This window comes from Falco biarmicus, chromosome 4 (genome assembly GCF_023638135.1).
Source record: "Falco biarmicus isolate bFalBia1 chromosome 4, bFalBia1.pri, whole genome shotgun sequence".
NCBI lineage: Eukaryota > Metazoa > Chordata > Aves > Falconiformes > Falconidae > Falco > Falco biarmicus.
Window position 1 is genome coordinate 82,388,206 of NC_079291.1, and position 25,455 is coordinate 82,413,660.

The 25,455-nt window shown below is 43.6% G+C and overlaps 1 protein-coding gene across 2 annotated transcripts in view; it reads right to left on the reverse strand.

The window, feature by feature from the left end:
* MAD1L1 (mitotic arrest deficient 1 like 1) overlaps positions 1-25,455 on the reverse strand; it is a 380,568-nt gene that overhangs the window by 155,528 nt on the left and 199,585 nt on the right. For both annotated transcript variants that reach the window (XM_056336428.1, XM_056336429.1), the window contains 2 exons: positions 18,293-18,381; positions 8,406-8,496 (listed from right to left, as the gene is read on the reverse strand). In XM_056336428.1, coding sequence (XP_056192403.1) covers positions 8,406-8,496; positions 18,293-18,381 — 180 coding nt within the window. The remainder of the gene's footprint in view (positions 1-8,405; positions 8,497-18,292; positions 18,382-25,455) is intronic.

Genomic DNA, 25,455 nt, shown 5'->3' on the forward strand with positions numbered 1-25,455 from the left:
AAATTGTTGGGTGGGGTATTTGATAAACACAACTCTGTGTCTGAATGTGTAGTTGTAGCTGGAACTACTAATTTTCTAGCATCCTTGCTTGTTTTACCATACAAGAACACTTAACAGTGGTGCCTCTGTCACCATACCTTCCTTTCCTGAAAGCAGTATGCACACACAGAGAACACCCCCAGATTCAGCAGTTTAGGGCCTCCCTGCCATGCAACCAAGCCTTGCATGACTTTTAAATCCTCACCACTCGTTCTGCAATACCTGTTCAGTAAATCAAGTCTTGTTTCAAGCCAGCTTTCTTGTACCGCAGCAGGACTTGAACAATTTCTCGGTGTTTGCCCCCTGCAGAATACATGTACTCTAGAAGCAACCTCCTCCTCAATGTAGCAGCATCCTCATCTGCATTTTGTGCTCATGACTGATTTTTCTACTCTAGCATAGATGCCACCTTTTGAAGTCTGTGTTTCATGCATACTGGTATGGCAACCTGTTCCAGTGGGACATTACCCCTGCCCCATCTCTCTCCCTGCTTGCTCTGAGCTCTCTGTGCTGCTGCTCAGGTATTGATGCTTAGCGCACTGACCTTTCCCTGTTGCAGAGCTGTTCAGGAAATCCAGCGCTCGCCCTTCCTCCCCTTCTGCTCATCTAATGAGCTGTGTGATGCCACACAACTGCTGATATTTTCACGGATAGTGGCAGGAGTACATTAATGAATTTATTATGGATTTTTGTGTTAAATGTATTATGCAAATGTTAATCAGTTTCTGCAGAACTTCGAGAAAGGTGCAGCATGAAATAAACAATATGGCTTTAGCTCTGTCAGTAAAATTTATAGAGCTTCAGGTGTTTAATATTCAATGTGCAAATTCCTTTTAAAAAAAATTTTAAAGGGCACGTTGGTAAAATTTCCCTGCACAAATGTGAATCTATGCACTCCTGGTCCCTGATGTTAACAAACATTAGCAATTCTGTTGCTGTGCGTGTCCTTGTTTTATTCAACATCCACTCTGCACATCACATTTATCAGCGCCACTGAGGCCACGAAACAGCTTCTCCTTGAACCACCTAATGACAAATCTACAACTCTATGACATGTTTATGCTTCTCCTCTCTGCTCCCATAGAATGTTTCTAATTCCTGTTAATTCTAATAACTGCAATGTATTCAGAATTAGCATGTACAATTATTTGCATAGCCCCAGCTAATTCAGTGTCACATAGTCCTCAAGGGTCGGAGCACGAGCATAGCAGCTTCTGCATTCCTCCCATTCTACACTGGTTCTAGGACTTTCTCCAGCACCTAAACCACATGGCACAAGATACACAATGTTTTCTCCCAAATAACCCATATAATCCTTTTAGCACAATTTATAGGTACATTATGTGGTGGATTTGGCGGTGTTATGACTTGATGATCTTAAAAGGTCTTTTCCAGCCTAAATAATTCCATGATTCTATGATCATAGGGGAAGTAATTTTCCCTTGCATCCATTTGGGTAGCACTTTAACATATACCCTTAGCAGTTCACTGTGAACACTAAGAGACACCCACACAGCAAAGCAGTTTGACTAACTCAAGCAACAGTTGAAGTGAAGGTGTAAGAGCAGAGGTTTTCACTCACGCTAACCACCAGAGTACTTGCTCAGTGACTCCACTGTGCTGCTCTAGCCCTGACATGGTACTGCCTGTCCCATACCATCTCCAGTGCTATTGTTACCCACGGCACCAGATTCACCCCGTCCCTGCTGCAATTACAACCAACTTGCTATGTGCATATTCTCCAATGTTCTGTGCAAGCCACACATACCTCTAATCCAGCATAAATGAGTAACCATGGTGTCTAGGTTATATGCTGGCAGTGAGTGGTGGAGGCATTTAGGTCATGGGGAGACTCCTGGAAGTATAAAGGTACCTACGAACACCTTTGCAATGTGGCTAAGAATTAAGAATGCCAATCCCCGAGTGAAATGCCTGTGCTACACTTGAACTGTTGGGTCAATAATTAATAGAAATGGCATAAATTTAACTGAGGCAGCATAGATGTTTATCACATGTGCTTTTCGTTGGTGTTTTGAGCAAAACTGTGGCGTGACCTGAGAGTGGTCTCTGCCAATACACATTTGAGCAGACACATGCCTCCTTACACCAGTGAAGACCTGCTGCAGCCTGTGCAATTTAGAAGATAATCTTTACCTGTAAAAGATAAACTTACTGCCAGCAAAATCCAGGAGTCCGTGAAAAGGATCACAAATCGCTCTGTTCTGCATCCACTCTCACACGCTCCCGTGAAACTCAATGTGCTGGATGAGTGGGGCAGCACGGTAATGATATGACCTTCTGCAGACCTGGAGCTGCACTTCCCTGCTTAGTTCACCACCTTTTTATTCAGTCTCCTGCTGTATGTTCTCACCTATTCTATCTTCATAATTAAATTCCTCTGAAGCACACACACATTTTTTCCTACACCTTGTCAAAAGCTACACCTGACTTAAGAGATGGAAGCGGTTTGCCCAAACCCATTTAAAGGAGCCTTTCTTTAAAAAAAAAAAAAAAAAAAAAGGGTTGAACCTGACCACCTGAGGTTTTCAATGAGGACCAGGCTGTGCCACAGACACGAATGCAGACCACAGCATGCACAGACGAAGGAAAAAAGACAGGAAACTTGTGAAAGGGAAAGCATGGAGATAATCCAGGAAGAAGACATGTGAGCATTTATTTGAGAGGTCAATTAGGGAACCGTGAAAGGTTGGCAATGTCCCTTCAGGTTTTGTAACTGTGTAAATGATTCATTCGTCATTCTTCACTGGTCACATAGTGAACAGTTAGACTATTAAATGACCTCCCTCAACTTTGCCTTGGGCTCCTAACTCCAAGCTAGTTACTGCCTGGATGCCAAAGTCCTAACGACAAACTGAGTCATTAATGCTTAAAGAGGAGAAATGTTCCCTGTCCACCACACAGAGAAACCTGTGCTTGGGGTACAGCTCCCAGATGTTTCATCAGTCCCTCAAAACACAGCACCAGGATAAGAGTGAGACTAGGCCAACCACAAACGTTGGAGAGATAAGGGGAAAAAGAAACATGAGAGCACTCTGGATGCCCCAGCACCCCACACCGAAGGTCCATGGGCATTTGACTCCCAGAGAGCTTAATACAGCAGCCAGCAGCCACCCACAGTCCCTGCAGAGCCTGCCCTGCATCGAGCCTCCTGCTTTGACGGGACCAACCACCTTCAGTCCGTGCTAGCTTAGGCAGGCCAATTAAAATGACCTAAAGTAGACAGATCAGACAAATCTCCAGACACCCACTCTATTTGCACTAACTTTGCCAATTATGTCAGCTACTCTTACTAAAAAAAATGATAATATTTCTGCTTGCAACACTTTTTTATTTCTTATCTTCAAATCATTACAGCTGCAAAACAACTACCACTGAAGTGGACAAGTGGGTTACACTTTAATTTGTGCAAAAAGAATTAGTTTAAATCCTGGAAGAAACTAAGATTTCATTTAACCAGACCGACATCTGAAAACGTAAAATGGTCAATAACAACAGCAAAGTGCGACATTTAGAAAGGAACTACTACACATGCATTAAGGAACACCCCAAAACACATTAATAAAGACATGCCACCATGACAAAACACCCCAAATACTTTGTGGAGTATGTTTTTCTCAGACCGTTCCCTCATGGGCACCATAAAAGGGAGTTCAGTCCCTTCTATTCTGACTGCAAAATTTAGCATAAAAACCTGCTTCTGGCCCGGGAAAGTTTTCTGATGACTGTCCCCATACTATGTAGCTAGTCAACTCCTCCTAAGCCCTTTGGCATAACAGGCAAAAGTCAATTATTTCAACAGGTATGAATAAAATTGTGTTTTTATGAGCGTTGCTGTCATATAACTACCGGCAAAAAGGCCAAACACAACCAGTTACTACTGCGACTACAGGCACTGCACTGAAAGTTGATCAGTTCAGAGTTTGGGCCAAACCATGAACCTTTCACACAGCCAAACTACCGTTGTAGGGTTTCACCAAGTCCCAGAGATCCTCTCCCAGCTTTCTGTGACCCTGTTCAGGCTTCCCTGACTGCCAGCATCCACAGGTGATTCCTTTTACTCAGAAACAAGCAAGAAAATAAAGACTCTTTCCATTTAGTCTCATAAATACACATGCACACGCTCAAAGGGATTAGGCTTCTAGCTTGGCTATGGGACTAGAGGCAATTTTCATGCTCAAACACACCGCAGTGTAAAAAAACATCTCCCTGCCTTTTATCCGTACAGATCCACTTATCTGAACACTAACTGGAGTTTCATTTTACTCACCAACCAGCTGTGAACTAATTATGAGAACTTCTAACTAGTCCTGCTCCCTCTCCAAGCATATGGATCCAATTAAGTCAAACTGCAGCTGATTTTAATCAATCTTCCTTGAAGCAGCCAAACTTGAAGAATCTCTTCTGCTTCAGCTCCAAGAGTAGAGGAGAGCAGGAAAAGCAGGAGAGTAGTATTTGCATAAGGAACACTTCACATCTGCTTGGTTGCCTATAAACACAAGGCTCCTAGCAGTAAGAAATGCTAATGAACACTCCTCACAAGTCTTTCCTCCCACTTTATCCAAAAAGCACTGATTCGATCAGTCTCTTTTGTTCCTGGCAGGAGCTGCACTTTTCCACCAGCAGCTCTGGAAGATAGTCCAGATCATTTCAGATAACTAAACAAACCAAACCTTCCACTGAAATCTCAGCAAGTCTGCCCACCGTAGGCCAAACCTAACAGCACAATTGCTTTCCTGGAAGCCTTTTTTGCTTCATCAGAAGAAAGAAGGGTAGGGGGGAGGAGATAAAATTGTCTGATTAAACCCAGTCATTTAATGTATTATTTGAATCCCTCCCCTGAGCCACAGTTTTTCTTACAATAATGTCCTGGGTGATGGGGACTACCTCAGCAGGGTGTCATTTCTCTACAGTTCCAACATTTCTTGTGTTTTTGTAATCTGAGGTTTTTATTAGCAGTAAAGACCTGACCAGTGAGTAATATCCATGCTAAAGTCTTTATACAAGTGAAGGAAAATCAATGCAGCCTGCAGCTAGGTGTCAAGAGCCAAAGGGGTTTGGAGGAAGGGGTGTGTGGAGGTGGAAAGCGCCTTCACCCATAATTCAAGCTGTCCCCACACAAGCACAGAATACAAAGAGATGTCAGATGTTATATACACTGCTGTGGACAGCCATTGGTATCTCAGTTTCTTTATTTGCTAATACTGAGCTCAGGGAGCGTGAATCACACACCTAACACAAAAGTACCTTTCCACATGCTTGCTTGCCCTCTGGCCAGTCCATCAGGGTCCTGTAGTTCACAAAGTGGGCCATTGTCGGCAGCAGCCAAAGCAGAAATGAGCAAAAATCATGTGCCAATATGCGGATCCAAAAGGATGTGAGAGGAGACAAACATTTTTGAAGCTTTACTCCTTTCCACACATCAATAGTCAAACATTGACATTTTTGATTACCAAATATTAGCCATACCTCCCTAGATTTCATTCACTGCACACAGCTTTGTGAACTCAAGACTTCAGTCCAGAGTGACGCAAAACCTTAATTCTACATCCTGCCTCTTCCTGCTCCTGATCCACAACTTTAATACACGCCTTCCATGTATCTCCCATTCAGTACACACAAATCCAGAAAGTCAGAGGTTTTGTTTTAAAAAAATGAACTGGAGTTAAAGATTTTCAAAAATTTCCCTCATCCTACCCTGTTTAATGTCACTCCTTACTTACTCTCATACCTTTATCTGATGCCATGCTTTTCCCATGTTTGTAATTTCAATCATCTTTCTGTTCAGTAAAATTTTTCTGTGGTTTCTATGTATAAAATTTGTCTTGCTTTTTTCCCCTTTGTGATAAAGAGGTGTTACTTTAACCCATCATCTCCCAGTGATTTCTTTCAGATATGAGAACAAATAACATGTCAAACTATAAATATTTCAGTGACCTTATCTGAGCATATAATAATATTTTCAGCATATTTGCTCGGCACTGATAGAAGAGGTAAATTTCTAAGCTTATCCTTAACTTAGTGGGTTCCCACCAAAAGGAACCTTCTTCCAATGCGTGTATAAAAAAAGTCATTCTAAGCCTGACCTGTCAAGATACTTGATTCCCAAAGGTGAATAAAAAAATGAGAAGGCTGATGTTTTCCCCTCTGAGGAGTTCTGAAATCTTGACCGTTGAGGTGGGCACACATTGATCAATACAGACACTTTAGCATTCAGCCTACATATTCCTATATTTATGCTTTCCTCTCTCCTCCTCCTCCTCTTTTGGAGAAGCTGCTTTTGGCATCCAGTCCTCTAAGACACAAGGAAAGTGAGAAGCTAAGGAATGGGAGAGCTACCTCCTTTTAAATAAAGAATTAAGGCCACATGGCAAAGCAGATGTAAGAGCATGATTACCTTAATTCAGCTCACTAACTAGTCCTTTGGGGGACTGGCAGATTTCTCTTTCCCAGACCTGCTAAGCCAAATAACCTTCCTTCTCTTTTGCACACGTACATGTTATCTCATCCTTCCCTTATAGTTTTTACTCTGCTCTATCTGCAGGTCATTCCTGTTCTCCCCACTCCCTTCACAAAGGTCTCACCTGCACAAGTCTGCATTCAAACAGCGAGCACTATCAACAAGATAGGTCACGGGGACCCTGAGGTGAGCTTTCAAAGCCTTTGGGGTGAACAGTACAACTGTTACTGTGTAGTAGCTTTACCACAGTATGAAGGTTCCGTCTTGTTCCTATCACCACACTTCTGTCCTGTGAAAGCTCAGCTACCCAAATGGTAGCTGCTGATGGTCCCCTCTACCGAGGACCAGAAGGCAGACAATTAGCAAGACTACGCTGAAGATTTTGCACCTTCCCTCTTTGAATGTGCAATTTAAAAACCTTGGTGTTTTGGCATCTCAAGAGCAATATGAACAAACAAAGCAGAGCATTTCAAGAGACCACAAGGAAATAGGCAATTTCTCTGGTCAGGCTTTCTTGGAAGGCTAGAAGCCACTGCAAGACATTGACAGATTAAAAATTACCTGAGTGAGTTGCAACCTGTTCTGAAACCAAAGCTGCTATTTTGTTTGTTGGACACCTAAGCATGGAAACACCAGCCCAAAGCTTTCATCTCCTCCTGATGACTGAAACCCAATTAAAGGAGAGATGGGTGACAGGTTTCACACTAAACATGGCTCAGCAGAGATGCTCAGCAGCTCTTAGCTCCCTGCTTTAACAAAACTGTCACTTCCCCTGTCTCTAGGAATTGGTAATAATAAAAAAAAATATTTGATTCACCTCTAACAGGTGTCAAGATAAAAATCAATGGTCTGTCTGAAATCTGGGTAATTTCAAACCTGCCGGTTTTCCACCATAAAGCAATTTACACAAAAATGGAAAAGAAAAAAAAAAAAACCAGAAGAAGAGAGAAAGAAAAATTAAGAGAATGAAATGCTACAATGCCAAATTGTTCAGCATATCAGAGAGAACAGAAGGGAGAGATAACACTGTTTGTAGCAGGATGGGCTTTGATGAAACAAACAGGCTCAGGTTCTTGTTTGCTCCAGCACCTTTCAAACTGGAAACACTATAAAAGCTTGAAACAACTCCCATGCCCCTCCTCTACCCTGGAAAGCTGTTCCCAGAATAACAGCAAGCTGAATAGACAGTCTGCTCAACTCCTGCAGGTGCCCTTGCTCTCCTTCAAGGAGGGTAAGACTTACAGATCTATCCAGAGTGAAGAGCTGAAGACCTGCCATACAGGACAGCCCTACCTCAGAAAAAGGAAAAGCATCCACAGGAGCACAGCAAAAGAAACACCGCCTTTCATCCTTCTGACTCCACACCTTCTGCTTTCCGTGTCTGTGGTATGGACATGCTGCCATGTCATCCTCTCAACAGTACTGGTGCTTCCTGGCTTGGAAAATTACTATCTAGTAAGGCCACAAAGCAGTGGTCTCCATCTCCATTGATGATGGCAGCAGTGGAGTTCTCAGTACAAAGGGAGCTCAAATTTCCTTATCAGCTCCATGCTGTTAAGCCCTGTCTACACTCCCGCTTTGGCACAAATGAATTTGGAGACAGACAACTTGTGATAGTGGAGTTACTTGAAATAAGGTTTAAGAAGAAAAAAGAAGAGGTTCTAGGCAAAGGCATCAAAAAAAGACAACTGTGTTCATGTGACTGCATCCAAGAACGTGGTCACAGACATAGATGTGTTGGTGCAGTTTGCACCAGCTTCCAAAAAATGCCTTGCCCAGATTGAGGGAAGTGAAGCTGCGTGCTGTGTTCTGGCACATCTGTTAGAGCAGCTATGGTGAACGAACCATGTCAAGCTCTCCAGCTGCTCTGGACCTCCACATTTCCTACCTGCAGAGTTAGCTTCTCCAATTTCATTTCCAGGGATTTGTTCTCCTCTTCCAGCTTGCTGCGTTCAGCTTCCAGCTCCTCAATTTTCAGCCTGGAGAAGAAGGGAAAAGTTAATAGACACTGTGTCCCTGCACAGTCCCACCACAAATAATCAAGTAAAACATGAAATCACAAGCAGTATCAGATTATCCCTCTGTTCAGTACCACACAGCTACACACCCGAGGCAGTTAATTTTTTAACTTTTTATGTTTAATGACTAAAAGATAGAAGTTTGTATGACAAAAATATAATTTGTAAAAGTATATTAAAAATATATAACTTGAATATAAAGCAAATCCAACTTAGATGCTTCCTGAAACCAAGGACTGAGTCTAGACCATCATGTTTAATAACCAACAACAGCTAAAATCTCCATGAGCGCATCAAATCTCTTTCTGATCTAATTTATACTTTTGGCCTTCACAACACTCCTTGGCAGTAAGTTCCACAATTTAATTATGTGCTGTATGAAAAATTAGTTCATTTTGGTTTATACTTCACATGTGATTACTTCACTGAGTGGCTGTTAGTCCTGCTATGAAAAGTTGTGAATAATTGTACCGTACTCCCCTCTCCATACCACTTTACAGGCCATCTGTTATTTCCTGAAGAATCTCAATTTAACCTTTCCTCACATCAAGAATTTTCTGTATTACTGCTCATCTTTATTGACCTTCCTTGTTCTTCTTCAAGTGTTATATAGACTTTTTACTACAAGAAAAGTTAGAACTACACACAGCACTCGTATTCAATGGCATAATGGAGCTTTCTGTTTTGTTCTCAACTTCTTTTCTAATAATTCCTAGTATTCTATTTGTCTTTTTAACTATGGAGCAGTTACCTGATATTTTTAGAAAACTGTTCACGATAACGTAAGATCTCTTTCTTGAGTGATAACAGCTCATTTAGAGCCCACTACTGTGGGAGTAAAAATAAAGGCATTTTTTTCTTACGTGCATGGATTTTGCAATTATTGGTGTACAACTTCATCTCTCGTCTCAAGCAGCATCATAAGATCCTTCTGAAACTCCGAACAGTCTGATAAGCTGAGTAATTTCTCAGATTCTCTCACCTCACTACTCACAAACTCCTCTTTGTGTTGGACAAGTTCCCAATAGAAGCCATTCCAGGACTTAGCAGAAAGCGCTCGATATTGTGAAAACAACATTTATTCTTTGATTTTTCCATCTTTTAACTTTGTATTACATAAACAAATTAATGGAAGAAGAATGCATCAAGCTTTATGAAGTAGAAAGACATGACATTATCTCTGGCTCAGGAGGCACTAGAAGCTCGGAGAGCCTTCTGGCAACGTACCCCAACAGCCTTGCCCTATTCGCATGGTCACCCACCATCCCTGCAGACACTACACCGGGACAACCAGCCCTCTGTGATTTTTATGTTCTTATTAATCCAGCAAAGAACCTACTTTGTTATTCCATCAAAGTAAAGATTCTTTGTGGCCTTTGGCTCAAAGCTTTTTGAAAGGTCAAATATATCAACCATACCAGCCTTAGCCAAGTGATTGTTGAATCCTTCAGAGAACTCTATCAAACTTGTTAGGCACGATTTTATTATTATAAAATGTTTGATATAACATTTTTGCTTGCATTTAAGTACAGAGTATAAAAACCTTAATGCTGCTTCAAGAACCTCACCTTTCACACGTTAACTTCCTGGGATTAACTGTGCAACTAATGCATATTAACATCGATATTTGCATTCAATTTTCTCGGGATCCTTTTCCAGAATATTTTTAAAAAACTAATTTTCTTCCTTGATAATACTCACTTTCAAATGATCTAAATTAAGCTGAAAATCCTTGCACCGTGACAATAAACAACGCACCCATCTGCCAATATCCCAAAATTATGCAACAGAAGTTTCAGGTACGACGGCAATGCCATCTCTCTTACTCACAGGCAAAAGTTACAAACTTTTCCATAGAAGCTGGCTGATCTACAAGATGTTCAGCACAGAAATGCCTCCTTTACAAATGCACAGCCTGAATCGCTTAAATTATTTGTAAGCCCGACCCCTGCTGGTAATTTTCTGATATTATAAATTAGCATCTTTTTCCCTTTTGGAAGCTTCTAAAATGCCGAGGAGCAGCTTTTAGCAGTGTCTAGGCCATCCAGAAAGATTATCAATAATTTTGAGAAGAGACACTAAGCTAGCAGGGTTGGAGGATGCTGAAGAAGCAGGAGACTGAAAAGGTTGGGAAAAATCGAAATTCAAAATGGAATTAATGCTTTTAAGGGCATATTTCTAAATGGACTGCAGAACAGGCCACAAGAGCAGCAACGTTTTTCTCTGAGGAACAACAGCGCAGCAGTGACTGAAAGGTCAGAGCCAGACGCCGGACTCTCATCAGTACTTTCTCCATATTTACACACTGAATTTTAATTTAGAACAGATTTCTCCCCATCCAGCCTCCCAAATAAGCTGTGATATTGCCATTATCTGCCTGCAGAACTTCTCTCCATGTGGAGGTTTAAGCTCAGGCCTGTTAGATGCCCTTTTAGAATCACTGACAGCAGCCTCCAGAAAACACAAAGATTCAAGACACAAGCGAGCTGTAACAAGGGTGGGTTTATGCCATTATATTTTTGTGCGATTTCACTTGTGATTTTAAGATTTAATAACATGTTCGCGCTCTTCATGCCTCACCAAAGAAAGGGCAGTGGTTCCGAGCCTGAGGCATCGCAGTCAGGCTGCAGGTGTACACAGACCACGTATTCTGTGACCGGCAGCATGCACAAGAGCACCTGCGAGCTCATCCCTCAGATGCCGGCTCCTTCCCAGTACCCCAACCATCAGGGTGTCCTCCTTTCCCGACACAGCGTGGGGCTTCCCACCGGGGGAGGTCAGCTCTCCTCCGTGCTGCTCTCCTTCATAGACAAAACCTGCTGCTTCCCCTGCACCGAGCGCCGGGAACATTGCTGCAACCTCTTTGTAGCAAAGTGGTTTTTAGGACTGACGAGCACTTTCACTGCTTATCCCTCTTCTAACCTATTTTTAACACTGTTAAGTGTCCTGGACCTCCAGCGGGAAAGCATTAAGAACCATTAGCAAACAGTTTGTGCTATTCTAGCGTTGCTTTCCAGCCCTGGGGAACTCTTCCCAATGGCAAAGGCAGAGCAGCAAGGGAAATCCTATCTATATATAAACACAGCAAAGCGTTTGCAGCTGGTGGTTAAGATACGGCAGTCAAATATTGAAAAATATTTACTTGCTTGGCACTTGAATGTTTTCATTTACGTAAATTCAGGTAGAGGGCCAAGTGCGTACTGCTTTTGGATGCACCAGCATCCACAAAGGCAGCCTTAGTCTGCACACACCTTGTGCTCTCTGTCCATGGACATCTGCACAAGATATGTGATGCTCTTTTATCACCAATTTGCATGCCTCAACTCGTTACATATGGGAGTTACTTTCAGGTAGGGAGAACAATCCATGATAAATTCATGTGAGAACCACAAAAAGCAGAGTACAGAAACATCTGGGTACGGCACAACCATCTATCAACATAACGTTTGGGCCGGAACGAATGCCGGTGCCCATTTTGAAAGCAGCACTGCGGCACAAGGAAGGAACGTCAGTTACATTTGGAAATACCGACATCATTCTCAAGTTTTGTGATACAGGGAAAAAATCATTTGGATTAATTTCTGGAAAATTTTGCTCCTTCTCCATACAGGGGATTGAAAACATGAACATATTTAAGACTTTTTCTGCATCAGATGCAGACAGTTTAACCCAGAGTCAAAGGCTCTCCACAGGTGCACAGTAAATTCCAGCCACCTCTGCAGCCTTTCATGAGATCAAATTTAGTGCAAGAATGCAGATTCACTGGCATTTGCTCAGACATGTGGATTTTCCCACTTTCAAAACCAAGCTTTATATTACTTCCACTGTTCTGTTTCCCGAGGAGGAAAAAGAAAAAACCCCACCTTCGGCCTCAGCTCTCCTGAAATGATACTTGTGAGAATCAAGACATCCCAACATGTGCGTTCAGTCTATCTAAAAAGTGCTCAGATGGTGAGCAATGGCTGCTAGAGAAAAGAGCCAGGCTGCTCCTATTTTAGAAAGGAAGAAGGAAGGAATCTGATTTGTTTTTCAACAGTACCTAGGCACTTCCAAGAGCCTCTCTCAGTCCACAGCTTTTCAATGGAGTTAACCAGTGAGAACTCCCTACCATCATCCCTTTAGCACTCTTTTAGTAATTTTTAACATTCTCAGATGTGTTACGTGATTGCCTGTAGAGCAGCATGGATATTGCCCATGAGGACATGTCTCATGGAGGCCCCATCTGCAAAGAGCACACGGCCATGTGGAAAAGCTATTGCTGAACAGGAAACTATTGAATGGAGCAGAAAATGTATGTGTTGGGAAGATGCTATTAAGGGATCCAGATGGCATTGAGATGGTGTTAGGAGCAGAGCAGACAGAATTCCAGCAAGTGTGACTAATAGGCATTGGCAAGGACATGAATTTCTTTTGAATTACTGTAACTCTACCCAGTCACTAAATCCACAAAAAACATTTAGGATTTACTGGGGTTGCAGTTTGACAGCAGAAAGAAAAAGTTCAGATTTGTTACAGCTGAAAAGGTCCTTCAGCTGTTGCCACTTAAGTCTTTACTGAAGTTCTGTTAAAATATATTACTTTTATTTATAGGTTCTGAAAAACTACTTTCTGCACAGTTATCACCTTCCCTCTAAAAGGTGCTAATGCCTAAATGCTCTCTGTTTCGCTGTACCCCACAGTGCATGAACCCAACAGTTTGATCACTTTTTCTTTTCATAAGATCTGCAGAATATAAACAAAGATTTCAGAGGGAGCAGGAAGAAGTGTGAGAAATGACAGCATTAGCACCGGCTTTTATTGTCTCTTCAGAAACGATGATGCTGGGAGAGAGTTTCACATTTAAAGTTATAAAAGGTCTGACGAAAGAGCACTTTGTTCTCAAGAGAAGGAGGAAAAACTGATAAAGTCTTTCAAGTTTCTCACTGAAAATTTACTTTCCATACTAAAGAAAAATGAGACAAAAGATATAGTTTTAAAAGCTCTCATTCACTCACAGGAGGTGAATACAGATTCAAAGGATTAATATGGATATTTTTTTTCTCCTTTATGTCTTTCCTGCTTTTGTTTTCAGAAGTCAGCTTCTAACCACAGGGTGTATGTGAAAATGGCTGGAGGCTCACAGTCCATTCCTGCTCTGCAGACTCCCTTTCCTGGCTTCTGCTGGTTTTCCTCTATTTTTCACATTCCGTCGTGACAGCAGCTGACTGGAGAGGCTGGGCTCAGACCAGAAGAGCAGACACATCATACTGTAGATTAACGGGATTTCAAAGACCACAATAAACTACAAAAATGGAAATAACTCCCTCATAAGCTGGGGCATTTCTTTCCCCACTTTCTAATTTAAAAGTTTGCATTCTTCACCCTGTTTTCTGTCAGAATTAATTTTGGGCAGCAGTCTGCAGAAGGAAGGAGTAACAGTGGAGCTCACGTTGCTCGCTCCTCCTTAGCAGCTATGTAAAACTGAGTAAACCCGTCCTGTTGAGGCCCACAAGGGCACAGGAGGAGGACAAGCACAGCAGACATAATCCCTTCCCATGCTAATCTCTGTTCTCCTCCAAACTCCATCAGTTCTTTAATCACGCTACCCAACTTGTCCCTGCTGCTGGACACATCCAGCCAAGCCACGAGGAGTGTTCTGGGGTGGACACAGCACATTATTCCTGAATCCCAAAAGCCTGGGGGAAGATGGTGATTGCCAGGGAAGGTTATGGAGCAGAGCATCCATAACAACAGGATCCAGGGACAACAGGGGGATCAGGCCCAGCCAGCACGGGGTTATGAGAAGCAGGTCCTGCCTGAAGAACCTGATCTCCTTCTGTTGACCGGGTGACCTGCCTAGTGGATGAGGGAAAGGCTGTGGAAGGTGTCTACCCGGACCTTAGTAAAGACTTTGACACCGCCTGCCATGGCATCTCCTGAAGAAACGGGTGCCCGTGGCTGGGACGGCGGTGCTCTATGATGAGAAAGCCGGCTGGGCGGCCAAGCCCAAAGTGTGGTGGGGAATGGAGCTATGTCCCACCGGTGGCCGGGCACCAGCGGTGTTCCACAGGGCTCGGGGCTGGGGCCAGTTCTGCTTAACACCTTTATCGATGATCTAGACGAGGGGATCGAGTGCACCCTCAGTCACTCTGCAGGTGGCACCCGGCTGGGGGGAGCTGCCCTGCTGGGGGGCAGGGGGCTCTGCGGGGGGGCTGGGCAGGCTGGGCCCAGGGGCCGAGGTTCAACCAGGCTCCGTGCCGGGCCCTGCCCGTGGGTCACAGCAGCCCCCGCAGCACTGCGGGCTGGGCAGGGGGCTGGGAACTGCCCAGAGGGAAAGGGCCTGGGGGGGCTGGCCAACAGCCGCTGGGCAGGAGCCGGCCGTGTGCCCGGGTGGCCAAGGTGGCCAGCAGCATCCTGGCTGGTACCCGAACCAGCGTGGCCAGCAGGGCCAGGGCAGTGCCCGTCCCCCTGCACTGGGGGCACTGGTGCGGCCGCCCCTCGAACCCTGGGCTCAGCTGTGGCCCCTCACTGCCAGGGGGACGTGGAGGGGCTGGAGCGTGTCCAGAGCCGGGCAGGGGCTGGGGAAGGGGCTGGGGCACAAGCCCTGTGGGGAGCGGCTGGGGGAGCTGGGGGGGGTCAGCCTGGAGAGCAGGGGGCTCGGGGGGGACCTGATCGCTCCCTCCAGCTGGGGGCTGCGGGCAGGGGGGGTCGGTCTCTGCGCCCAGGGAACAAGTGACAGGGCAAGAGCAAACAGCCTCAGGCTGTGCCAGGGGAGGTTTAGGTTGGAAAACAGGAAAAATGTCTTCACCAAAAGTGTGGTCAGGCATTGGAAGAGGCTGCCCAGGGAGGTGGTGGAGTCAATAAAGAGGTATTTAAAAAACACGTAGATGTGGTGCTTAGGGACCTGGTTTAGTGGTGGGCTTGCCAGTGCTGGGTTAATGGTTGGACTTTGTGATCTCAAAGGTCTTCTTCAACCTAAATAATTCTATGATTCTATCTTGCACTCCTTTGAGAAGGAGCCTCTTCTATGAAAAAAGAACTTGGTCCAGTTTGCTGTCCAATGCACAGAAAATGCCAGAAAACACAAAATAAGATCCAACTATATAATTTGACTGCTTAAGTCTAGGTGCATAAGAAAAAAAGCTTTATGGAGTCAATTCTGCGATGCTGAATGGAGTGCTTGAGAGTCTGAGAAGACACCTGACGCAGTAACAGTAGCCAACAGTAAGGAAAAAGGAGCAGGGACTGGCTTACCAGTTCTCCAGAAAAAGAGAGCTCCAGCAGAAAAAGAACTCTTTGCACCAAGCCATTTACTGTTTGAGCTGAGCCATGAAAAGAGTGATTAAAAACAAACAAATCCATGCTTTCTGGAACAGCTTTGTAGCTAAATGACTAGCATCAGGGCCTGGGACAAGTATTTAAATCAGCTGTAACAACAAAGAGCGGTTCAGTAAAAAGCAACAGAAAAAACAGGCTGGAATTAGAGCCTGGGACTGTGGCCTCTGTGCATCCATAGCCTCAGGAGCACGCGGTACTGAAATGGGAAAGAGAAGAAAAGACAAAATATCACCGTGAAAAAACGGCAGGAGCTTAGCCTCTTTCCTGAAACAGCTTTCAGGGTACGGCTCATCACTGGAGAGTAGCTCTGAACCACCAAGGGCTTTACAGGGAACAGGCCTATGTTTCTGTCATACTTTGTGTGAAAGGTTTGACACAATTTCATGAAAGGAGGAAAGAGATGAGATTAGTAGACAAAGAAATTCTTTTAAAAACAAAGGGAGAAAAACATTAGCTCGGGGAGTTTAGGGCTGCCTTTGAGCAGAACCAAACACCACAATCCCGTAACAAGAAGGTACTTGCGAGCTCCACTTGTCCCCGCCCAGAAAACAGATTTTAATTTAGGGCAAAGCCAGACATCTCTATGCTTACTGCCGAGAGCCTTCTGCAACATGAAGTGATCCTGGACTGTGTGGCAATCTCACTGTTTCCCCCTACACACGCTGTCCCTGAAGCTGCTCAGTTAATAGATGGCAAATGCTGTTCAGTGAAGATAAACACTGAATAATGAGTCTTGGAGGTGAAAATAAAGAGTCTGAACATCTCCTACATGAAAGCGTGCCGCAGCCCATACCAACCCAGGGAGGGAGAGACCGAGGAGGTTCTGTAGAAATACTCTGAAAACCTTCAGCTCCCAGAAGGCAGCAGACAGGATGCTGGCTTTACTGATAGAGAGGCACAGTATTAATCAGGAGCGATGGGGTTTAATGCTGCTGAGGAGGCACTGAGCACTTCTGCAGCGGTATAAACATTAGGTTTCAGAGGGTCTAGTGCACCTTAGCCAAGGAAAAACCTGAATGTGCTCAGGTTAAACAAACGTCCACAATATGCAAAAGCAGATGGAGACAAGTTTATCCCCCTGAAAAAAGGAAGCCATAGCATACTATCCTTTACCAGAACTCAAACATATGACAGAATAAAAAAAGGGAGATGTGTGCCTTGGGTCTCCAGAACTATTACATCACCTTGAGGGAACTATAGCAGCGAGTCCCTAAGATTAGGTGTACGGCCCTAAAATGTATTGGAATAGCTTAGCTGAACATGTGTTATTTTCAAACACCTCCCCTCTGCTATGGAACTGGGTTTGCAAAGCCATAAAACAAGCTCCAGAGGCAAAGCACAAGAGCAAATTCATAATGTACAGGCCAGTAATTTCTGCTTTCTGCAACTCTGCTTGCTGCAAAATCTTGCTTTCAGTCCTATGAAGCAGTAACGCTTTATAGTGATGGAGCTGAAAATATAAAAGAATTAAGAAGTGCAACTCCAGCCAAAGTCTTACATCAGCTGAGAATAAAAAACTCAGCCTGTCAAGGTTTGATTTGCTCAGCTTAAATAAAAAGGAACTTCATATCAAACATTCAGAAACAGATGAACTTTTCTGTGCTCAGTATTTATTGTGTCACCTGCTTTGGAATAGAAGCTGTAAACGCTTTAATAAATACATGGAAAGGTTGTCTAGCTTCACTGTAGCTTTAGTAAATGCTTATATATCCTCTGCTGAAACACTGTTTTGTAACTTCTCTTTCACGGAATCACAACAGGTACACCTCTGCCATCTGCAGCAATGCACAAGGGGAAACATCCCTCTTTTATCTCCAGCGCTACACGCGTATCAGTATTACAAAAGCTGGATTCTAAACCTCTTCACACATATGCCAACAGATCCTGTGTTTACAGTTGCGATTTGGTCAAAATAAGAAACAAACAGCAATGTTGTTTCCACAGGAATGGAAGTCAACAGAGAGAACAGTGACACAGGAGCCAGTCTTATGAATTAACTGAGAGCAACAGACCCCAAATATTAAAGGAGCCTGCAGCCTCCCGAAAAACAGAAAAAATGAGAGAGTAGCTAAATGCAGGAAAGATCAGCGGCTGAGGCTTTCCATTAATGCTTCATGGACTTCTCATGTCCATTAAAATCTGGTGGGAAAGTAAAAAGTGTGCTCAGGAAAAGAACATCCTACTTCAGAAATACAAGGAAAATACATTTTCATCGATGCTGCCATGCCATGCCCTGAATACCAGGCAGCCTATGCACACAGGCCGTCTAGACACGTATAGCTTTTATGCACTGTAGCACGGTGAGGTCCTGTTCGTGGTGCTCTACCATGAGATGGCAATAACCGGTGCAAGCAGCGAAACTACCCTGGGCCTTTCCCTTCTCATTAGTTCCACTGAGAATGGTAGAATCTTCTCAGCCTTCCCCCCTTGCTTTGCCTACCTGAGCGTGTCAACCTCCTCCTTGGTGACGATGGTACTTTGCTCAGCTGTGCACTCTTGGGACTTCAGGACCTTCACCTCCACCTCCAGCTGCAGAAGAGAAAAGCATTAGCTCCTCCAGAACTACTAAGGGGGCACACACAAACAGCAAAGGGAGGAGGAGGAAATCATGATGTTCCACACAGATCAGACCCTTCTCAGGACAGGGACGTGAAGCACAACTCTTCACATGTTGAATGTCAAAACCTCGGTTAACCCTGCTTCCCTTTGCAATCCCTTTTGCCTTCCCCAACATCTCCGAGGTAGAAGAGGCACAGAAAGTTGATTGTTTCTAAGCAAAGCTTCTGCTTCTCTTCCAGATGTTTTCCCTACCCGTCCCCCACGGATAATGGAATGCAGAGAATTAACTGTGTGGTACTAGGAGCTCGCTGGTACTCAAGATTCAGTATTGACAGTTCAACCTCATTTAGCTTCAATTCCTCCCCAGAAGTGAACCACAGGATTATGCTGCCTTGTCCAGGACAACTCCGAGATACGTACATTGAATCCAAAAGACTGGGGAATATTTCCAGCGCTTTCCAACATACGCTTCTACCTCAAGCTGCTCAGGTAGCTCTAGCAGGTCAAACAAACAATTAAGAATACTTTCTGCCTCTGGCCTTGTTTGGGAAGGAACTCACAAGAAAGCACTTCAAAACTCCACAGACGAAAACTTCTTACCCAGACTCTACCATTCCCAGGCTCCCTGACTTATGGGGATCTGCACCCTAATTCAGCTATCAAGACAATGCATAGATTGATAAACTACCTATGTTACTTCTTTCTAAACCCCTGAGAAAATGATTTATTATGACATGTAAGTAGAGACAAACTACCTAGAGGATACTCAAACTTCTGTTGCAGCACCTTCTCCTAGCTTAGACCTCCTACACACTCATCCTTGAGATTTTGGATTTCTTTTTGTCATCTGTGTTTTAGCACCTGGCAACTAATTCCCCTAATAAGTCTATTGATAGAAACTATTTTTCACTCAGGAGGAAAACAATAAGCAATCCAGCCCTAATTATAGACGCAAAACTTACGACCACAGAGAGCTCAGTGCTCAGCATCAGGGAAATAATCCATTAATACACCATTCCCTCCAACAGCACGGATTAGACTTGTAGAGCAAAATCCCATTACAACAGCAAACTTCTTGCAAAGACAACGAGCTGGCAGAAACTCCCCAATTTTACAAGGAAGAGAAGCATATTGACACGTGCAGTCATATTGCTCAGTCAGAACTGAAATTTTGACATATTGCCTCTTTGCCCTTCCATGCTTACCAGAAGAGACAGACAGACGTGGCAGCACTGTTAGCAGGAAAGGGCAGAAAAGAGACGGTTGGATTATTCTCCCTCCCCTTTCTGATACCACAGGGACAGGGCAGAAGAGAGAGGGCAGAAAACAGATTTTAGCCAAATTTCCCCCTGGCACCCCGAAGTCCCACATTCTCCCCCTGCCTGTCAAAAGGCATCCAGGAAAAAAAAAAGCAAAGGCCCACCTGCATCATCAGGCTGTACAAATGTTAATGTATATTAGCTGCCTGATAAGATTATCACAGCCAGAAATGCTTCCCTCAATTTTCTGATTACTGAGCTTATCTCTCACAGCTCAGCCCATCACAGATGGCTGGGGATAAAGCAAGAGCACCAGATAACTCCAGGAATGTGAATAAAAGGTACCAGGATGAGGAGCAGGCTTCAATTCCAACCTCCTTCTAGCAGGAAACTACTCGTTGTATCTCCCGTCTTCCATGCCTGCTGAAGCCTGGATGTGTTTGCTGTTAGAGTGGTTTGTGCTGCTTTCTGGACTGCGTGTGGACAGCACGTGACGATGGAAAGGCCGGTGAGTAAGTTTTTTATCACTGGCTAAGCGGGCTCAGCCTTGAGTCCAACTGCCACCTGCTCACTGACACGAGCAGCTCAATCACGGCCACCTTCCCGGGGGAGAAGGGGGGACACAGGGGGTGAGCGAGTAATCTCTTCTTGTGATCTGGGGTCTCTTGTGTTGGCTGCATAGAGAGGAAAAAAATGGAGCGTGTAACGGGAAAGGAGACAGGAGAGTGAATGCACACATTCTCAAGTGAATGCTGCCATGAAAAGCATGAGCGCAGGTCTCGCCTGATGTACAGGGGTGACAAATTAGTGCCAGGTACGCCCAGTAGCAGTGTGATGAGATTTTGCTGGGTTTCCAAGAATAAGCCATTGAAGGAGAATGAGGAGGGAAGGACACATGGACTGTAAGGGCATTTTATGTCATTTCTGTGTGCTCCCAATTTTCAAGCGCCAGAACTACCTAGACTGAAAATCTGATGTGCCCGAGGCGAGAATGGAGAGGAGGGCACCGTGATATCTTTATAGATGAAACTGACTCAAGCAGTTAAACATTGACATGGACCTGCTTCCCAGAAGTAGGATTAAAACCACTGGAGAGTTTCAGGTTCAGGCCAAGGTACATCTTTGTGCTACAGCAAATGACTGCCATCAAAACCTCACAAAATGTTTATGAAAAAAAGGAAAGTAAAACAATTAAGGTATTAAATATTTCATGCAAAACATGCCATTTCCTTTAATTGTTAGGGTTTTGGTAAGGAAAACATCCCTGACTGCCAATCTCACAGAAGATATTAAAAATATTATTTATGTCTTTTCCAGGGCAAAAAGAAAGTTAGTCGAGATCAGATGGAGTTGCTTGTTGCTGGGATCCAGTTCTGCTTTTCTGAAGGCAGCACAGTGCAGGCAAATAGGTCTTCATGAAACAAGAATCAAGAGAAGAGCAAAAAAGAGCAAAAACCATGGAATCCGTTGCCTGCTGGACAATCCAACCAGAACATGATCTCACCAGCTCCTGGTCAAACCTGGCACACTTGTACCAGTGTGATGCTGCGACAGATGTGGCCACTGCTCGCTCCTCCAGCTGGACCTTCACTGCAGTTCTGCACGTGACGCAGTCAGGACAGCAGAGAAAAGAGAAAGAAGCAGCAGAACTGAATGAGGAAAATAAGCAACAGGAAGGCAGCAACAGGAGAAATACAAACCCATATTCTACATAATTTCCAGCACCATGGAAAGCCTAAGAGGTGAGGAGGTTAACAAGACCATTCCCTTTGACACAGCCTCTTCAGGACCAAGTGATAAGCATGGAATGACCCACCACAGTGGCAGTTTGTCCCTTCCTGTCCACAATCATCTCAGCACCAGTGGCAAAGAACAGCCTCGAGAAGGGATAAGGAGAGGAAGAGCCAATCTTCTCTTGCTGTTTTCTCTGCCTAATTCCCATCACATTCCTTTTCCTCAATTATTTTCCAGTCCTAGTCTCTCTTGCTCACCAGATGCTGCTTTCAGCAGGCTTTTTGGACTTTACTGCTTTTTGGACTAACTCAATATTCCTGTCTAAACTCTTCCAATTTTTATCAATAATTTTATATAACTGGCTGAGTTAAACTTTTATTACTTTGAATACATTAAACTAGTAGAAGCCATTACCCAGCAGACAGAGGAAACAGGCTGCTCAAATTGCAGCTCATTGCTGTATTCCCCCATTCAGTACCAAATGACCTAGGTCAGGCTTGGATCCTTTCGCTCTCTTTTATGTTGATCTGGGTTTTTTAACTAGCATCGAGAGCAGAGAGAGAACACTGTTCCAAAATACAGCATTGTATGTCTTACCCTGAAAACTGCACCAGAGCAACCTAAGGACCTACAACTTCTGCAGAAGCTTCAGGGTTAATATCGCCCAGGACCTAACACCCAGCGATATCCCCACTGTACAGAAACATATTAGCAACTTGAAAAGAAACAAAGTTCTTATTTTTTTTAAAGTTATCCAAGGTTTTTATGACACTAGAAAAGGCAGCATAATGAATAATGCCAGAACCTATTACTTGTGAATAAAACATATAAACAAGTACTTATATTTTGATTATGTGATGTTCTCTTCTCTTTAGAATATAACGGAGCCTCTCGCTCTCAACCTAAAATGACCTCGTTTATCCCAAATCTTTTCTATTCTCTTTCACTGCATATGAATGAATTTCAGACCAGCTTTATTGCTTTCAATAGAAAGTGACCAGGACACATCCAGTATATAGAATAATTTTAGAATGTCCACTTCCACAAATATACAAGTACCCTAAAAGATGAAATGCAAATATTTTTCCAAAAGAAGTATTGTCATTACTATTTGCAAACTGAGAGAGGAAGGAATAACATGGATGGATTTTTGTCTAGTGTTTAATTAAACAAAATAGCGTTCTTTTTTCAGCTTTACTTTTAAACCTGCCTGAACAGGATTTCAAGATGGTGGTTTTCCTCCAAGTGTTAATGACATAGCAAACACCCACAGCAGTGTAAGAAATATGTTCCTTGCTGGTTCTCTCTTCTGTAGGAATTATTTAAAGATGCATGAGATGACAGGAGAAACATAAAATTATAAATTCATCTCCTGACAGCTAGAAGAAACAAACTTTTCCTTTAGAGAGCTGATTTTCTTGGCCTATTTCTGGCATTTGTCATTTCTGACCCATATTTGTCCCCTCCAAAACAAGTTCTCTGAGCCTCCACCACGCCATGGACCTGCTGTTCCTCCCACTTGATTCCAGCAGCCTTCAACACTGCTGAAGACAAGACAAGCCTTTCCAAAGCACCCTACTGACCACCACTGTCCACACCCCACCTTCAAAACGAGAGATATCACGGGACTGAAACCTCTAAATCAAATCAGTTCTAAATCGAACCACATTTACAAACTTTTGAACATTTTAACACACTGCCCAGAATAATAATCAAATCTCCGTTCAGGTGCCCCATTTTGGGTAGTACAGGACTCAAAATCTAAAGCATTTCAACCCACTGCTAAAGTTAGGATTTGCAAATCGGAAAAAAGTGGGCAGTTTACTTGCCCACATCAATGTACACGTATTTCACAGAACACATGCTGCAGACACACGGTTATTATTTGAATAATGAGTGCATTTTAGTGAGGGGCTGATACAGCAATCTTATCCTGATGAAATGTGTCTGCACGTCATTCAGCATTCTTGGAACTGTAAAAAGCAGGAAATGCTGAATCCATTATAAATGTCTAAAGGTTTATTTAACAATGGGCTGATGCAACATCCTTTAAAAGGCCTTCCTCAGCAAAAGAGCTGATTTTAAAAGGCAGAGATAAATAGGAAATGAATTGCATGGAGCCAACATGGAAAGGTGAATTGAGAGGTTGTGTTTGACTACAAGTCTCAACACAATTCAAGAAGCTATTTAAATACATAAATATTTAAATGTATGAAAACCCAGCAGACTTGGAAAGGAAGAGTGTACGCTAAAATAGACAAGAGCAGAGAAATGGGACCCCCAGTATGGCCCATACACTGAGGTTTGAAAACAGACAAACTACCATTCCCCAGGAGTTTGATACACCAGTTATCCTAGTGATGCTATTTGTGCTTCTCTCAAAAGGATGTAGCAACGACTAAGGATCTTATTCGTGCCTCTTCCCACAGAGCAGCATGGGATGCCTGGTGATCTCCTCTTGTCTACAAGCTTATAAATCTGGCATCAGGACAGAAATCAAATATACATGAACACCAGTGAGTTTAATTTGGGTGTCCAGCAATACCACAAGGTAGTAAGACGCCACGCTGAGCACTTCCACAGATCATTCTGCTCAGCAAGAGCAGTATTACCTCTTCCATACACCCAGCCCACTGACATTCTGAACAACACCTGAAGGACAATACCTGCAAAACAAAATATTACTTGCCATTTAGAAACAGGCTAAACAGCCCAGGATTAGTAGGTACATTTTCTTGGGAAAATTGATCCTTGATGCTATTGTGAAACAAAAGCAATAAAGCCAAAGAAAACCAGATATTCAATAAGAAGTGGTTTAGAACTATCTATTTCCCACTTGGTTGAAGAAAAAAAAACATTATTTTTTTTCCCTCTTTAAGGACAAAGGCTAACTGGATCACAGTCTCTATGGGTTACCCACTCTGTAACAAATTTGGTGTGCTTTTATCACTGAGAAGGCAGGGCTAGAAGCAACCTTCCAGCAAACAGTTTCCTGAAAACGTACTCATGCATATATATTACTGTAGATACACACAAACTCGGAAGCAGACATATGCTGACTTCAGACTGTATTGGAGAGAAGCAGGATTGTGGCTTTTCTCCTCCTGTTGCAGTAAAAAGAGAGCAATTTTTCAAGTTTATACCGAATGTCATTCTATTTCATTTCCAAATATAATCTCCCAGAGAGAAGGTTCACTTGCCCTATTTCCAATCTCTAAAGTTAATACACAAATTTATATTCCTTTCTCCCACTCGCTCTCCTAAATTAAGAGGCGTAATTACTAGGAACGCTTGCTACAAACGAATAAAGTGCCAAGGGAGAAGGAGCTGTCACTGCTGGATGTCTGTAGCAGCCACCCTCCCCTCTCTCCCATCCCCAGAGGATCCTGCTTATGAGGCAGTTTCTATCTTTCCTATTAGCAGGGGTAGCTCACACACAGGAGCAGACACCAACCCCTCCCTCTGCAGGCAGGACAATCATAAGGAACAAAATTACAAAATTAACTTCAGCCTGTCAAGGAGCCACTGGTGCTTGCAAAGATGATTCCTCCCAAGTTCACCTTTCGCCTCTCCCCAGTCCTGCTGACCTCCTGAGCGATGTCAGGTTTCTTTAATGATAGCAGAGAAATTCATATCTGCAATCTAAAAATTCAGCCCCAGTCTCACTCATCTCCCCCCTCCCCACCTCCAGCACCCTCTCAAAAGGAAGATTGATTATTATAATCAGACTTAGTTCTGACATGGCATTTGCATTTTCAAAGCACAGCATAGTCATTAACTAATTCATCTACCCCAAGGGAGCCCTAACGAGCTTTCACCTCTCTCCCCTCTGATTCCCAACCTGCAGGCAGCCCACAGCTTTCCTTCTGACACCTCCCCTCTACACTGTGCTGCACAAGCGCAACTTGGTGAAACTCCAGACAGGCTCAGTGAGCCAAATTCAGCCCTGCTGCAAAGGAACACAGCTCTGCTGCTAGCAGCTGAAGAGGACGAATGCACAGACACCCTATTTAAACTAGCTATCCTACAGTTTCTGTTCTGCAAAAACAGG